The sequence below is a fragment of the Telmatherina bonti genome (genome assembly GCF_933228915.1).
Source record: "Telmatherina bonti genome assembly, chromosome: 7".
In the NCBI taxonomy this organism is placed as follows: Eukaryota; Metazoa; Chordata; class Actinopteri; order Atheriniformes; family Telmatherinidae; genus Telmatherina; species Telmatherina bonti.
This window is the reverse complement of record NC_136625.1, coordinates 13,381,936-13,398,615: the sequence shown is the minus strand read 5'-3', so window position 1 is coordinate 13,398,615 and position 16,680 is coordinate 13,381,936. Positions and strand designations below refer to the sequence as shown.

General features: G+C 38.7%; 1 protein-coding gene across 1 annotated transcript in view; it reads right to left on the bottom strand.

The window, feature by feature from the left end:
* ak5 (adenylate kinase 5) overlaps positions 1–16,680 on the bottom strand; it is a gene marked incomplete at its 3' end in the record, with an annotated part of 131,013 nt that overhangs the window by 57,798 nt on the left and 56,535 nt on the right. Inside the window, exon 8 of the mRNA XM_079243678.1 lies at positions 6,635–6,708. Within this exon, the coding sequence (XP_079099804.1) occupies positions 6,635–6,708 (74 nt within the window). The remainder of the gene's footprint in view (positions 1–6,634; positions 6,709–16,680) is intronic.

Genomic DNA, 16,680 nt, shown 5'->3' with positions numbered 1-16,680 from the left:
AATGTAAATCAATCTCTCCCAAAACAAGCACAAGAAACTGAATTTGTTGTTAAACTGGACCAGAACTGGTCCATTTATGTTTTGGAGGCAAAATTTCTTGAGCAGGACGGTCACTTTGTTCGCAGAAGCTGCTTCTCAGTCTTCAGTCCTGGAAATGATTCCTTCACATTAAACTCTCCTGGTGAGTCAGCCGTGTGATCAGATGAAATCAATCCAGGCTGTCACTCTCGGCTCATTCCTTTCAAACCTTGAGATTCAGTATTGAACTGCATTAAAATGAGCCTTGAGATGCTCAGGACAGCAGAAGATGCTGTTTTTCTGCATTTAGGAAGCATCCTGCACATTTTATCATTCAGAGAGTTGAACCGTTTCACAGACAGCGTTTGAGTCATTTCTTCATTTGCTGTCATGTTAGTGTTTGATTTTGGTTCAGGTGTTACTGTCCAGAAGTGGTGACAGTATCAGGAATGCAGAGTTTGCAAACTGTGCTCCGCAGTGCGAGTGCCGTCAGACAGTGGATCTGCTCGGTCAGATTGCAGTGACAACTCCCCAAAAGAGATCCTGTTGGTTTCTCTACAACACCCGGCGTAAAAAGCTTCTAGTGCACATTAAAATGGGCTGGCGGTCACCACTGTGAATAGAAGACAGATTGAGTGTTTCTAAACCCCCACTGAGCCATCTGTGTTGGATACGAGCATTTTTTTTGGGGGTTCATTATATATTCGGTCCTCCTGAATGTGTCCACACCAAGCTGAAATGAAATGGGAAAGAGCTGCTTCTCCAACAATACTGGAAAAACTGTGTTCATAGATGTAGGCTCAGTAATCTTGATCCATCTCATCAAAATCAATGATTTTGTACAGATTTTGATGTAAAACCACTTCTTCTCTTTTGTTTCCTGATAGAAATCTCCTTCCTGCAGCGCTTAATATTTTGTTGTGTAATGCTAGAGTTAAAGTACTAGATCTCCTACTCGTGCACTTTTCTTAATGCATTTCAAATACATTTTGTTTTCTTTAATGTAAAACACACTGTGTTGACATGCAAGAACTCTACATGAGTTGAATGACAGAAGTAAAGAGCGATATCTGGTTGGCTTCGACTTCAGCACCAAGCAAATGATTTCAGTGTGATTTTACAAAGTGGTGCTCTGTTCCAGTTTATGGCTGCTTGATGGGATTCCTCAGTAAATGCACAATAAAATGATGGGATTTATCTCATAACGTGTGTGTGTGGCTGACCTCTGGATGTTTTATAAATATGTTTTGTTGTACTTAACACAGATTTCTAAATTTCATCAGTAAGTTCCTGTAAAGTTTTGGCATCGTTATCTTTTTATACGAAGAGCTGCGAGCAGAATTTGGGTCTGATTACAGCCAACAAAAGCAACTTCTTTACAGTATCAGTTTTAACAGAGCTGGAGCATTTCCTCCTTAAAAGAAGTGCTAAGAACGACCCTGGCGGCAGTTCCCATTTATATCTAATTCTGCAAGTAATAAAATATAGTTTTATTGTCTAAGCTTTCACTGAACATTTTCCCAGAAATAACCTACCTTAGCACTGGGTTGCACATCTGATGTACACATTGTGATTTAGTAACCTGAAACCTCATTCTAAGCCATCTTCCTCTTGCTCTGGAACCAGGTTTCATCTGCTAATCACACACAACTGGCAGGATGTTAGTGAAAGCTGCTACATGTTGCAGGTTATTTTATTGTTTTTGATGGGAAAAAGCCCCCCCTAAGTTTTATGGGCCAATGTCATAAAAGAAATAGTAAAAATAAATCATTTATTTCCCTTTTTTGCCTGAAGAGTTGAAAATCTTTTACATTCCTTTGCAATAACTTTTTAAAAAAAATCATATACATGGAAAATAGCTTATTAAAATACATTGCCTGCTTAGGCATATTGCTCAAAGAGGATATTGACTTTTGACTCTTTAAAAAATGGATTTATTGCTTATTTCTGCTCTGGTAAGGTTGAGCTGTGACAGCATGCAGCCAGTGGCTGTGAACGCAGCGGCAGATGCTCAGTCGGGCGGTGTGGACAGAATCTTTGGTGTTATGGATATGGCAATGGAAGCTGCATAGTGGCTTTCTTTCATTAGCTGAGGATGGATTGTGAAGCCACATGGGATTCAAACTAACAGTGCTTTAACCAGATATGACAGAAAGGAGTAAAGGAGCAGAATACGGCTTCAGCTTGATGCTCAGCTAAACAACCATGTCACTTTTCTGCTCACACACAATGAATGCATCAAGTTGGTGTTACACACACACACACACACAGCAAATTACGTGTCACAGCCTTCATATCAGCCAAAGCAGAACCACGGCGGTACCGCAGCTTCTCGTCTATCTAATGCAAAAGTTACTGTGATGACAAAAAAAGGATAAGATTAAAAAAAAATGAAATACTCTGTTCCTGTCTATGTTTGCTGCAGCAAAGAAAGCAACGAGATAAATGTTTCTGCAGTAACGAGTCATTAAAATAATGTGCATTGTTTGCAAGTCTCATTCAGTAAAATAAATTAAAATACTATACATTATAACTACAAACTCAGCTGAGAAGTGAGGAGCTCCTCGGCTGTTTACCCTTTTGATTTGAATAAATCAGAGGTGGTGAACGGTGAGGAATAGTTGCAGGAAATTGTCCCGAAGATTTCACACCACAGATCAAAAAATAGCCTCTGACATACTTACTGCATCCTCTTTGATCAACACACTTGCACATCTCATATCAGACGCCACAAATACGGGCTGACAAGGCAGCAGAGTGGCTTTATTTTACTTCACAGGGAAAGACTGTCTCTGCTCGCTGCTGAAGGGGTTCCACAGGGACATCGCCATCTTCACTGAGCCTGCTTTTGTTTTGTACTCCTTTCCATCGAGCCGTTCTGTAGTTCATCAGCAGGGATTACCACCATATTGGAGGAGTCTTTATCCAGACTTTGAATGCGTCTGAATAATGAGTAGATGACATCATTTAATTATCGATCAAACTCAGTTAAAGGTCATCTTTATCTGGCATGACAGTGTTTTATTAGGAAATCACAGACTGCCATGAAACCCTGGAGACAGCAGGCACCATGCTGGCTCTCAGGTAACAAAGCACCTGGCTGTCAAACTAATTCAATTTTGGGAGCATGACATCAAACACACATGATCTTGTTTATCAGGTTTTAACCCCACCCCACATGTTTAATCTAAATTTAGCAACACATACGGACAGATTAAAAATATGTTTTAGAAATTTAGGCAAGTTCTTATTTATGTTTCATAAACTGCAGATGCTTCTTTGGTAGCATGTAAAGGGATTAAAGGATTGGTTAAGTTTGCACACCTGGACTTGGACAAACCAGTACGTACTTTTTCCAGAAAGAACCGTCTCTTCAGCCCAGATTAGTACCGTTAGTGAACTTCTGCCTTGAGCCCCCCACAGATGTTCTCCTGGATTCAAGTCTGTTTGCTTGTTTAATTCAGGTCACGATGTGCTGAAAAGTAAACTCCAGTTGCTTCTCCTTGGAGCTACTTTTCCTCAAAGACTTTTCTCTATTTTATCTCGGACAGTCAGATAGTCCGCTCCGACTGAGAGGAAATCTCACAGCATGATGCTACCACCCCCATGCTTTACTTTGGGATTCGTAAGCAGGAAAAAAGATGATGTTGTGCATGCAGCTCTTCTGAAATACACTACTCACAAAAAGTTAGGGATATTTGGCTTTCAGGTGAAATTTATGGAAAATGCAATATGTTCATGCAACAGTGATATAATATCATAAAAGTAAGACATTTAAGTAGAAGGATGCACTACTGATTTCCTCATCTCAAAAAATTCATTCAACACAAAAGGTAACAACAATGGTAGTTACACCACAACAAAAAATTTGAACGTCTCAATATCTCGTCATGTGCCCTTGAGCATCAATTCCAGCTTGACAATGACGTCTCATGCTGTTCACAAGGCAACTTATTGCCTGCTGAGGCATGGCATCCCACTCTTCTTGAAGGGCAGCCCTCAGGTCATTGAGGTTCTGGGGTGCAGGGTCTCGAGCCTCTACACGACGGCTCAGCTGATCCCACAGGTTTTCAGTGGGATTCAGGTCTGGAGAGAGTGCAGGCCATTCCATTTGAGGTACACCAGTCTCCAACAGCCGTTCCCTGATGATGCGGCCTCGATGAGCAGGAGCATTGTCGTCCATGAAGATGAAATTAGGCCTGTGCTGTTCATGTAGGGGCACAATCACTGGATTAATGATGTTATTCAGGTAGTATGGGCTTGTCACTGTACCATTCACAAAGTGTAGGGCAGTTCTGTACCAAGTGGACACCCCTGCCCACACTGTAACACCGCCACCACCAAAAGCTCGCCTGGTGACAACAGTGGCTGATGCATAGCGCTCTCCCTGACGTCTCCAACATCGTTGCCGGCCATCATTTCTGCTCAGTGTGAATCGACTTTCATCAGAGAACAGCACTGAGGCCCACTGGTTCCTCGTCCAGCGTAAATGCTCCCTGGTCCATGCAAGACGATGATGCCTGTGCCTGGTGGTGTGGTCAGGTACCCGTGCAGGTCGTCTAGCATGCAGACCACGCTGATGTAAACGGTTTCGAATGGTCTGACATGACACTTGGGTGCCTCTCACCTCTCTTAAACGTGCCTGGAGTTGAGTGGCATTCATCATCCGGTTTCTCAGGGCAGTGTTCACAATGTAGCGGTCATCAGCACGGGATGTGGCCAAAGGACGTCCACTTCTAGGCCTTTCTGTGACTCTTCCAGTCTCTCCATATCTCTGTTGCAACCTGCTGATGACACTCTGTGACACTCCAAGCTCAGTGGCCACTTCTGTCTGAGAACGTCCTGTTTGAAGCATCGCAATGGCAAGGGACTGTTGTTCCATTGTTAGGTGTCGTCTTGGTCTCATGATGTCAAAATGTGAACAGCATGATGAGGACAACTGTTTAAACACCAGCTCTAATTGAACCAGGACATTTATTGGTCAATTCAAGGATCACACACCTGCTGTGATTTTTGCCGTTAAGCTCCTTGTTAGAGAACAGCAACTTGTGCAAAATTTATTGAAACATTTAACAGTTGGACATGTGCATTTAAAAGCTTAGAGAAGATCACATTAAGTTCACCTGTACAGGTTTGAATGCATTTTAGGCTTATTGTGAAATTTCACCCAAAAGCTGAATATCCCTAACTTTTTGTGAATAGTGTAGTTTGATTTTTGTCTATTATACAAATGTCTAAAAGGTCAAAACAAGCTGTCGGCAAGTTTTCAAGGAAAACAAAAGCAGGTGGGATGCAGGTTCACATCAGAGGGCTTTCAGAAATGAGATTTTTTTTTAATGAATTGTGACAAAATAAGTTTTTGACTGGTCTTTGTGACTAAATGAAATAGTTGAAAGTGAAATAAAATAAAAATAACAAAGTTAGAAACAAGTCTTAGAACTAATTTGAGTTAACCAAGCTGTCAGTTTTACACAAGAACAAATACAGAAAAAAAAGTTTAAAAAAAAAAACACAAGTGTATATAGTTGTTGCTTTCCTGAACAGTAAAAATGAAGCTGTCATCAAAAGTGTAGATGAATGAATGAATGTAAAACTGAGAAATGAATATTGAAGATGAAAAGGACAAAAAAATGTTGGCAAAAGCTACAGAGAAGAGCTTTTAACTCCATTACCAGTGAATTAGCACCGCTGAGTACATTTCCCAAAACTTCCACACTACTGAGTAACTACAGACAAACAGAGCTCAAAACAAACATCTCTGCGCCTGTTTTCAACAGACTAGATAGAAAACTGCTGCACATGCACATGAAACCATTGCTGGTTGGAAAAACAGCAGTAAAGAACCCAACAACAACAGAAACAACCCTGGAGAATTGGAAGAATGAAGTGGAAGATGAGGAGGCAGACGGCAAGTTGTTTCCAGACAGGATGTAAAATGAGTTGGAGGTCAGTTTTATTGCTTCGCTGACTCCAGCGCTCAGATTGTGTGGAGGAATAGAGCACGTCTGAAACGTCACCGAGCATTACACAATACTGGCTATCTCAGGACATTTGCAGAGCTGAATCATCCAGCCATCTCTGTTTGCCGTTCGTGAAAAGGTAATTTGCAGCTGTCATTTATATGATGTTGCAAATAAAAAGCAGGAGGATGCGTTTGTTTGATAGCGATCTTGAATGAAAATTGCTTTTGTATAACGGAATAAAGCAGCACAATGAAAGGATTATAAGATTGTTATCAAGCTGCAGCACATGCTTATGATTCTCTCACATTGGCTAAATTAAGAAATAAACCAGCAGCTTTTAAATTTATGACACGTTTTCATATCTTGGGAGGGAAGAAAAAGGGATGAATCTTTTTATGGTTAAATTTAAATGTCTCTTTATATTAAACTGTGTAGAGTAGATTATCTGAACCCTGTTAACACAAAAACACTTGACAACAGACTACTTTATACATTCCCTGGGGATTTTATGGGGCTTGTGTTGCTTTTTGTTGGTTGAAGCTAATAAAACAAGCTGGGGTGTGAATTTTAAATGACATTTCTATGTCTAAAATCAAGACTTAGTCTTGACAATAAACCGTGATCCAGTAGGAGATTATTCATCATAACCTTACCTCATAATTCTTGCAGGCCATATCTGCCAAGCTGCTTGTTTCACTCAGCAGACTGAGATCCAGCTCACTTGGACCTGCGGACAGAAAAAAAAAAAAAAAGAAAAAAAAAAAACCTCCGTCAGTCCTCATTATGTCATGTTCTTAGGCTCTGAGTAAACACTTGGTGCTTTATAGGTAGGCTTACACTCTATTAGAATGTAATACAGTATTGCTTAAAGTTCAAGCTCTTCATGAATGATGTGAATGAACGAGCCTATGGATTTAATTTCATGAGGCGGCTTCCATGACTGGCAAAAAAATAAAGCTAATGCACAAACAGCAAGTCCCGAATGGCCATTTGAGGCTGGCTATGTTGGTGAGTCACCCCCCCCCCAGACCCCATATTAACATGCATAATACTTTTACTTCCCGTTACAAAAACTGTTTGTTCTCTTTAGCATATTTTGTCCATTGGTGTGATTAAACTTTGTAACATCCAAAATTTAAATGGGGATATTATGTATATGAATGAGTTGGGAAAGTTTTGTGACTGAATCACTGGACATGCATAGAAGTATCGTGTTTTCAGATCACTTCCTTAGAACTTTTTTTCTTTCTTGGTTGCTGAAAAAAAAAGGCAAACCCATGAATTATAAATTCAAGGCTTAAAAACAGGTATAACCAAACGAGTGGATTATGCCATGTGGACACATCTAAGTTTTGGGAGTAATTTAGCACAAATTGGAGCACACAGTCATAATATAGACTTATGCAATATATATGTATATATATATATATATATATATATATATATATATATATATATATATATATATTGCATCAAAAGATGCTGTAAGAGGTTGATCTTTCTCAGTCTTTCTAAGGAAATACAATTTCTTTAACGACATGTTGGTGTTTAGAGTCCATTTAAGATTCTGTCATGCTCAGGAATTTGATGTGGTTCATGCACAACATCCATCTGTTTCCTTAAGTCAAGTATTAGTTAATTTTGTGTTTCTGATGTTGCGAGTAAAGCTATTGTCTTTACACAACTTTACTTTCTATAGTCCGTTGGCTGGACGTGTAAATGTATCATGTTCTGAAACTCTATTTTATGTTGCCACCCAACAAGCAAATTTAGGAAGACAGTTGAATGTTTTTGGGAAACACCACATGATATCCGACTTCACACATCTCCTGGTTAGTTTAAGTTGCAATCAGATTTGTACAGCAGCAACAAACAGACATTCTGGCTCCAACTTGATCATAAAGTCCATTTTGCTGTAATTGCACCACAGCAGTCAACAACATCCAATCCAGATTGATTCTCAAAGATTTTCTAAACCATCTCCTTACTGCTCAGAGCAGAGTATTAATTCATCCATTCATCTATTTTCTGTACTGCCTAATCTAATCCAGGGTGGAGCCTACCCCAGCAGGGATACACCCTGGACATGTTGCCAGTCCATTGCAGCTGAGCAGAGCACGATCGAGGACAACGCGGAGAAAAAGTCTGCAGAATGTTGTGGCTAGAAAGTGATGCCATTGTGGTTGCCATAGCAGCACATGCAGGTAGGTTGGTGACAAATACAATCACAACACAAACAAATTCTGTTACATTTTGTCCCAAATAAAAAAAAAAAAAACAATTTGGTTTGTGAGTATTTTCGACAAAAAGAAACACATGAGTAAATTTAAGAAATATTTTTGCAATTAGAAAACATGCATTCAACTCGTTTGCTCTGCATTTAAGCTAACTAGCTTTCAGTTTGGTAAATATGTAATGTAAAGATGTGAAGACAGTTTTCTGAAATAGAAAATAAGATTTTTTTTCACCATTTTAACAGGTAATAAAGAGCAAACTTCCACTTTCATGAGTAGGGATGGGTAATTGCTTACTTCAATCTGATACTGTCCACATCATTAAGTCTAATGTTGTTTGATATCCTCCTGACTACCAGGAAAAAAATGTGTAACTACAAATGTCCACTACGGAGGACATTGCTTAAACTTTTAAATATTGTGGTAAAATATAGTTATATTTATCTAAGAAACGATTTAATGTGTTTATAAAATATTCAATGTAAATATATCTACAAAATCACAAGTAAAAATCCGCACAAAGAAAAGTTTGATGCACTTTTGCTCTTCCAATAAAACATGCTTGTTGCCATTTTTCTTGAAGAGAGAAAGAAAGTTCACAAAGCCCCACCTCCCCAAATGAGGTACCATTTAAAAGCACTAAATGTCCTCTTTAAAGACCAAAAGGTGTTAGTTCAGTAGCATTCAGGGAGATGAAAATATTTAGGTTTACAAAGTTCTTCCACAGAGGACAAATTGAACTACTGGTAGTCAGGAGGATATGATAGTCATTGCACACAGTATGTACATGCTCATATACTTAATTTTCCAGCTGCAGTTACATGCCACTACATGTGTGCAAAGTAACATTCACTATTAAGAGTTCATTTAAGCACCAGGAACAAGTCAAACCCGGAGTTTGATGAAGCCGCAGTGGAAGGCGGTGAGAAAAATCCTCACAGTATCTTCATCTCCTTCCTAAGTGGAAAAGGGTTATGAATAACACATCCCCTTGGCATATTGTTTTATCCTGCATGACACTGCCTCTTGACCCGAATCTGTGTTAGATTACGCAATGATGCAGCTTTTGGCATTCAGACAGATTCTAGGGAAATATGAATGTCTTAGATGTATTATGATTAAAAAAAAACAAAGCTGCAGAATGCTGTGTCCAGTGTGCTCACAGCAGTTCCCACCTTAAAAGAGTCAGCAGCGTGTCGGAGTGCATGTCATTCCTGCAAAGTAAAGGCCTGACGTATGACAGTGTGGAGGCTTCTTTGTTTTGCTTTGCTGAGACCAGTGATGTCAGGTGGCAGAGGCTGCACTTGTCAGCAGCACTTTCAGTCCAGGATGCCTGCTGCTGCAATAACACAGAGGACTGGGAGGGTGAAGGACAGCGGCAGCAACTTCCTCTCACTGGTGGAGCTAGCTGCAGCAGATGGGCTAAGGGCCAATCTCGCTTCGAAGAATCTATTTTTAGATTTAACTAATCTTTTTGTTTCCTGCAGCTTTTCTTTAAACTTTGCTGCGACAGCAGATTAAACACATCCGCCGATCTATAAGGCAAGATGCAGTCGACGCTTCGCACTGGAAAAAAAAAGAAAAAAAAAGATTGCGTTGAAGAGTTTCATGTGGCAAAAATATTCTTCAAGGATGTTTTTCTTTTTAGTCCTCAACAGAACAGCTATTGTGAGCCTCCTACAAAGATAATCCATGAAAAAAAGATAAATCACCTCAAAATGTACCTGGCACATTTTCAAAAAGCAGTCTGCTAAAGAGCAGCTAATTATGTCTTCAAGGAGGTTAAAAATCAATTTTCCAACAAGGTTTTTCATCTCAAACAGAACCCTGCTGTGTTAAGTTCACATTAAGAGTTTCCTGCATTATTATTTGGTGTAGCTGCATGTGCCTGCAGGCTATTTCACACAAAGGAGATTACCAGCACGAGAAAATCAAGAGTTATAACTTCAAAACTTTGGTCCTTCGATGCAATCTGACATAACATCATAGAATGGGACAAAACTCAGAGTGACAACAGCTGTTTATGAAGCAAACACTTGGAATTTAGCATGAAACGACATTCCCGTCTTCTGCCTCTATTCTTGTAATTCCCTGCACATAGCTGACACTGCATCACTAAATCATAACAGGCCAACCTCTTCCTTGCATCACTGCATAAAGATGGATGAAATACGTCACTCATTTCTTTTCTTTTAACGGTGTTTCAGTGACAGGGTAGCTTGCAGGTACGACAGAACTCTTCACCCTGCAAGCCAGAAAGAGCAGAGTTGCATCAACAGAGAAAAGTCTATTCCAACATGCCGCCTTTACCAAAACTAAGTGCACAGTTTTAAATATCAATTTTAACTGGACAGTAATGGTGAGAGCAACAGACTGAATATGAAACCTGTAAAAGCTACTCAGCTGAAAGAAAAACTAACTGTGGTCTCCAGAATGTCAGCTTAACAGGGCCCTCACACTTTACAGCCGCTTTAATGCAGAAACTGCCCATCACTCGGACGACAGTTTCATACAAAACACTGAGTCTTTTTTGTATTTTTCACTTACAAAAAAAAGAAAAAATGATTGCAGAACACAGATCGATCGATCACTTTTCTTGACAGTTTCATGAACTTCAAATTGTTGAGGTGTCAGTCTGTAGCAAACTTAAATGGCACATCTCTAAAACCTCTGAGCAGACAGAAACAACTCCACAAACCAAAATGAAGAAGCTCCGTAATGCACAGCTTCACAAACAGATCATACGTCTGTCTGTCCTTATAAAACAACCTGAATTAGACTCTTATCTGTCTATTCATTCATTTTGTTGTCATTCAACAGGAAATTGTTTAGTAGGAAATAGTGTGGAATTTTCTACAGGGTTTGTTCATGCAGACGCAGTCAGACCGTCTCAGAGAGGGCATGTGCAGGAAATACGAGACAGGTAGAAAACTAAATGGTTGCCTTCATTGGCGCTGAATAATTTCTTCATTTATCACATACTTCGCTTAAGAACCGGTTTCTGAGCTATGCTGACACATAGCTGCTACATCTTTTCAGTTGTTCCCACCTCTGCATCTGTTCAGTGGTTTCATGAAACAGAGAGCTCTAAAATATGGATACTTCCTTTCTCTGCTGCATTTTGTATTCTTCTGTTGATATTGTTTGCTAGTGAAGTATGATAATAATGATGTTATAATGTTATAATGATGTTTATTTTGAAATATTTATTCGGAATTCTTTTTTTTTTTATTAAAATGTTTGGAGTAAAATGGTTTGCTGTCATTTTTACCTGAATATTGTAGATTTAGAATATATGTCAGAATTCTGACCTCTTACGTGACTGGTATCCTGGCATCAGAAAGCACCAGATTTGGCTTGAGTAGAACCTGGAGATATCCAGACTACGGATATTACTTGTGTTCGGACCTCAAATATGGCCACAGGCTACATATACAGAATCCTGAGCCCAGAAATGATGGCTACATTAACATCTGATATCACTAGATTTTACATAAGTAGAATCTGGAGATATCCGGACTACAGAAATCGCTTGTGTTCGGACTGCAAATATGGCCACAGGCTACATATACAGAATCCTGAGCCCAGATATGATGGCTACATTAACATCAGAAATAACTAGATTTTACTTCATTAGAATCTTGAAATATCCTGTCCGGATATCTCTAGTGTAGGGATACTCTCCGAATATGGGCCTTGACCCGTATCCCATATCCGGAGAAAATCTGAACTACAGATTCTACTAGTATCAAAGTGGTCCCATACCTGGAGTTGATGACATGACATCTGAAGCTGTCTTGGTCGGAGAGTATCCAGGACAGATATCACCATGCTTGAGCCATATCTGAGGGTATCCAGGTAAAGACATCAATGGATTCTGGGGGTTTTCGCGCAGTGGAGGTTCTGCATAAGCGCATCAAATTCCTGTCAAGTAGCACAAGGGATTCTCCAGATTGCTGGGAATGTGCCCGAGTCCCATTATGTGCTTAGATGTGAACCATTTGATTCATACATTTCAGAAAGGAGGAGACAGGTTGGTGTTTTAAAAGTCAATTTGACTTCGAAATAAACTCCTCAAAGCACTAAAAGTGGAGCTTTTTGTTCCAAATCCTACATATTCTTCAACAACTGCGTCTGACTCCATGTTTAATGTAATCCAAGATGATGATACGACCAAGCAGCAGCTTTCCTCTCATCAGGACATCCTCACATAAAAACATACCGTATTTTTCATCTCCTGAACTACTTTAAGATGCCATATGTCCCATTCATGAGCCTCACGGTCCTTCAGAGCAGATCTTTTGTTGCAAACTATTAAAAAAAAGACAAAAGCTGGGCATTTCTTACTGCACAGCTTTTATAATGACAGAAAGCAGGCAGCTTGATTTCTTAGCTTCTAATCACTTCCTCCAATTCTTCCTCCGCTTCCTGCTGTGCAGAAGCTTTGTGACACGCCGATGCGTCATATACAGCACAGAAATAATGTTTTAATTCACTTTATTCATGAAGCCCACATTTACAATGTATGATTTAAAGCTTTAAGAATCCATGCAGTGGTCTTTACATCGAGACAACTGGCATCACATATGCATTGCCTTCATTCACTAAGTGTTTTCAGCCATCAGCCCTCTTTAACCACACTAAGGAAGGCACAACTGATTAAAACTTTGTTTTGTAATATGAGTTTTGTCGTATGTTTTGGTTTTCACATTTTTTTTTTTTTTTTTTTAGAACATATTAACTTTTAGGTTTTGGGTGATGATTACATGATTATCATGTCCTAAGGGTCCTACAATCAACCCCAGTCCATCTTCGAGCAGTTCATCCCTAAGCTGTGACAGAGCTGTTGTAAATAATCGTATTGTGAACGTTATCATTCAGTTTTCTGGTCTCAGTGGGTTTGGATGTTTTAGTCATGATGTGATGTTTCGTGTTGTCTCTTTAGTTCCCGGTTTCCTGTTTTTTATTTTGTAGTTTTGTTCCCTTGTGTATTGTATCCCATTTTGCTTACTGTTAACTGGCTCACCTGGTTTAGAGTTCCTGATTCAGTTCACCCGTTCCTTGTTACTCTTTGTATTTGTACCCCTTGGTTTATGTTCTCTGTACAAGAGTTAGTTTGTCTTTAGTCTGCCTGAGTTTAGACTGATGGATTTCCATTTAGTTTATTAAAACATCTTGTTTTTGCATTCCTGCCTGCTTTTCCTCATTTAGGTCCACATCTCCACCTCCTCACCGTGACAGTTTTAGGTGTTAATTTCTTCTTTGGATTTCTGTAGTTTCCATTTATAAGTGTCTTGATTGAAGCCCTCTACACATGAACACAGGTATTGATGTAATTGTCTTTATCTATTTTTGTCCATCTCACAGATGCAAATGAAGTTTTTAAGCACTAAAACGAAACATTTTGGAAAGCACTTTCCAAGTCAAGGTGCAGATGCAGAAACTAGCTGCCATATCCTGCAAAAACCAGCTGTGTTATTAAAGTCAATAATGTGATAAAAGTCAAACACTGTTCTACTCATACTCAGTATATGCCTCATCCTTTTAGCTGGAGCCTGCCAACACATGCAGAACATACAAAATACACAAACCTGTATTAAGATGGCATAAATGTTTGCCATCTTGTGAAAGTGCTAATTCTTGTACTTTAGTGAAAATTGAAATCTTGTCTGAAAAACCATTTATCAGAATATTCTTGAGTACAAGCACAACTTCATTTTATCTCACCTAATCATACGATGAAATTCATTTATGCTCAATGCTAAAAACAAATGCAGAGCATTTTGTTTATCTTTTGCATAATTTGCATCTGTAATTTGGTCAGTCTTTGGAGCCCTTGCAAATACGTATCCTGATGTGTGTGTATCTATGGTGCGTATACAACGCATGGAAGCATGACAGCATTGATGTTTCAAATGAACGTGCTTATTTACACAATGGAAAGGGAGCTTAAACGTGGTATTAAAAAGTAAACAGAAACAGAACTTTTAACATACCCAACTTAATTGGCTGGATGATGAAGAGGCTTGTGCAGAACTGAACAACAAGGTATTGGGAAACCATGTCATTTGAATCAGGTGTGTTAACCGAGGGAAACGCCAAAGAGGTCTGGAGTTGGTGATCTCTGGCTTAGATGAAAGAAGTGTTGCGAACAGTATGAATGACTGACACTTACTCATGTAAAAACTGAACTACAAAGTGATCATGAACCATTTTTTCCTCTTTTTTTATCACGAGTAAAAACAGCAATGACTGTCCTGCAAAAAAAAAAAAAAAAAAAGGTTTTTGAGTGATGTATATGAAAAAAATACTGCTTATTTATTTGCCAAAGGTATTTTCTTTCTTTACCAAGGCTGTTATAAAACCCCCCTCACTCATTAAACTCGTGCAGAAACACCCGACTGCTCACATCCTTCAAACCAAAATGGGATATTTTCAGTCAGGAATGCAAATCTGTAAATAGTCGATGATCAGATCTTATATAACAGCCTACATGGCGTGACTGTCTAGCCTTGTTGAGTCTGTATTTCTCACAAAGCACAGATAACCCTCTGTCAGTGGTTGCCATGCCAACTTATGTGGTAACCAGGCAGCTGGTGGGTGATGTTTTTGGTTTTTACTTGTTCTCATTTCTGGTGCATTTGGGCATTTTTTGAGAAGCTCTTTGGCACTGTGCACATGTACTGGTAGCATGTACACACACTAGAAGAGTTTCCTTACTGTCACTGTGGATGAGATGGTGGTTGCTATATGAAATCTTTAGATGAAACGCTTTGGAGGTCAAGATTTCATTTGATTGTATTATGTACATGTGGAAACACTCACATAGCTGCAAATCGAAGATACCTCAGTTACACACTCTAATAAAGTTCCACAGTCCTGGTCCTCAGACCCCCTGCTCTGCTGAGTTTCAGGACTGATTTTGACATTGATTAGTGAGTTCATCATCTTAAGTGTTATAAAAACATGATGACTCATTAATTTAAATAATGTGTGATAAAACAGCCATGGGAAATGCCATGTACCAGAGCAGGTGTAATATTTAAATGTTCCAAATGTTGTGTAATATTAGCAATGTCCACAATCTGCAGGAAAACCAGGGAACTCATGCGATTAATGTTGCAATAAGGACATGAAGTTTAAGAAGAAAGAAACTGACCACAGAAAACTAAGCCAGGACTCAAAATTAAAGAGACAAGCTTCATTTTTTTAACAGGTTACTATCTAATGATCAGTCATTTTAAAAGACTGTATAAAGTTATATGATCTGCATATAAAGTCCACACCAAAAGATCTAAAAAACTGGATTATGATACAACTGAAAGAAGACTTTTATTATACATGTAACTCCAGATTAAATTTTCTTGTTCAATAAGATTAGTCAAAGTTTAACTTTTGTATCCAGATAATGCATGAAAACTGGCCTTTGTGCTTGCGCTTACTACCTTGTCCCCTCCCTGTTCAACATGAACACAACTAAAGAAATCTGTTTCCAAAGGAAAAAGCTTATTTCATGTGCATATTTAATATTCAAACTTCAAATAACCCTTTAGGTGCCAAAGTTGTAAAATTGCTACAAGCACCAGGGGCATGTCTCCAGAAAGAGAAATGAAACCTGTCCCTGTTTTTTCCACCGCTAGATGGAAGATATGTGAGTTAGCAGCGCACTACTGAATAAAATAAGAAACACAGAAATTAATATTGTAAACTTGAGGTTTACGAATGTCTGGAAAAATGCATTGAATTGCATTTCAAATCATAGCAGTAGGAAAATAATGGAAAATATCCCTTAACAAAACTGAATGGAGGACAAGTAAAAGTGCCGTTTAACTAACGGCTTCTGCTGTTCTCCAATTAAAAGTCTGCCACGTTTTATTACTTAGTAAATGTTTTCGTCCACACCTTACATTAATATCTCATGGTGGGATCAGTCAGTGCCAACTTTGCACATTTACATCAGTGTACCAAGAAACCTTGCACTGACAAATGTTCCACATCGCTCGTGAGGATCTCTGCAATTAAATGCGTTTTTTAATGCTCTCATTTTTTGAAGTTATGTTATTGTGATTAATGCATTAAAGTCCCTAAGGTATAATATTGCTGCCAATCTGCCATGCCACAATATGAAATACATAAATTATTTTACTGTCATTTAAAGTACAGTATGTCTAAATATATTAAAATTCCAGTTTTTAAACAGTTAAATGTTTTTAATATGAGGTGAAAGGTTAACTCTAAAAAAGTTGTTTCTTTATTTTTATATATACACTATTCACAAAAAGTTAGGGATATTCAGATTTTGGGTGAAATTTCACAACAAGCTTAAAATGCATTGAAACCTGTACAGGTGAACTTAATGTGATCTTCTCTAAGCTTTTAAATGCACATGTCCAACTGTTAAATGTTTCAATAAATTTTGCACAAGTTGCTGTTCTCTAACAAGGAGCTTAACGGCAAAAATCACG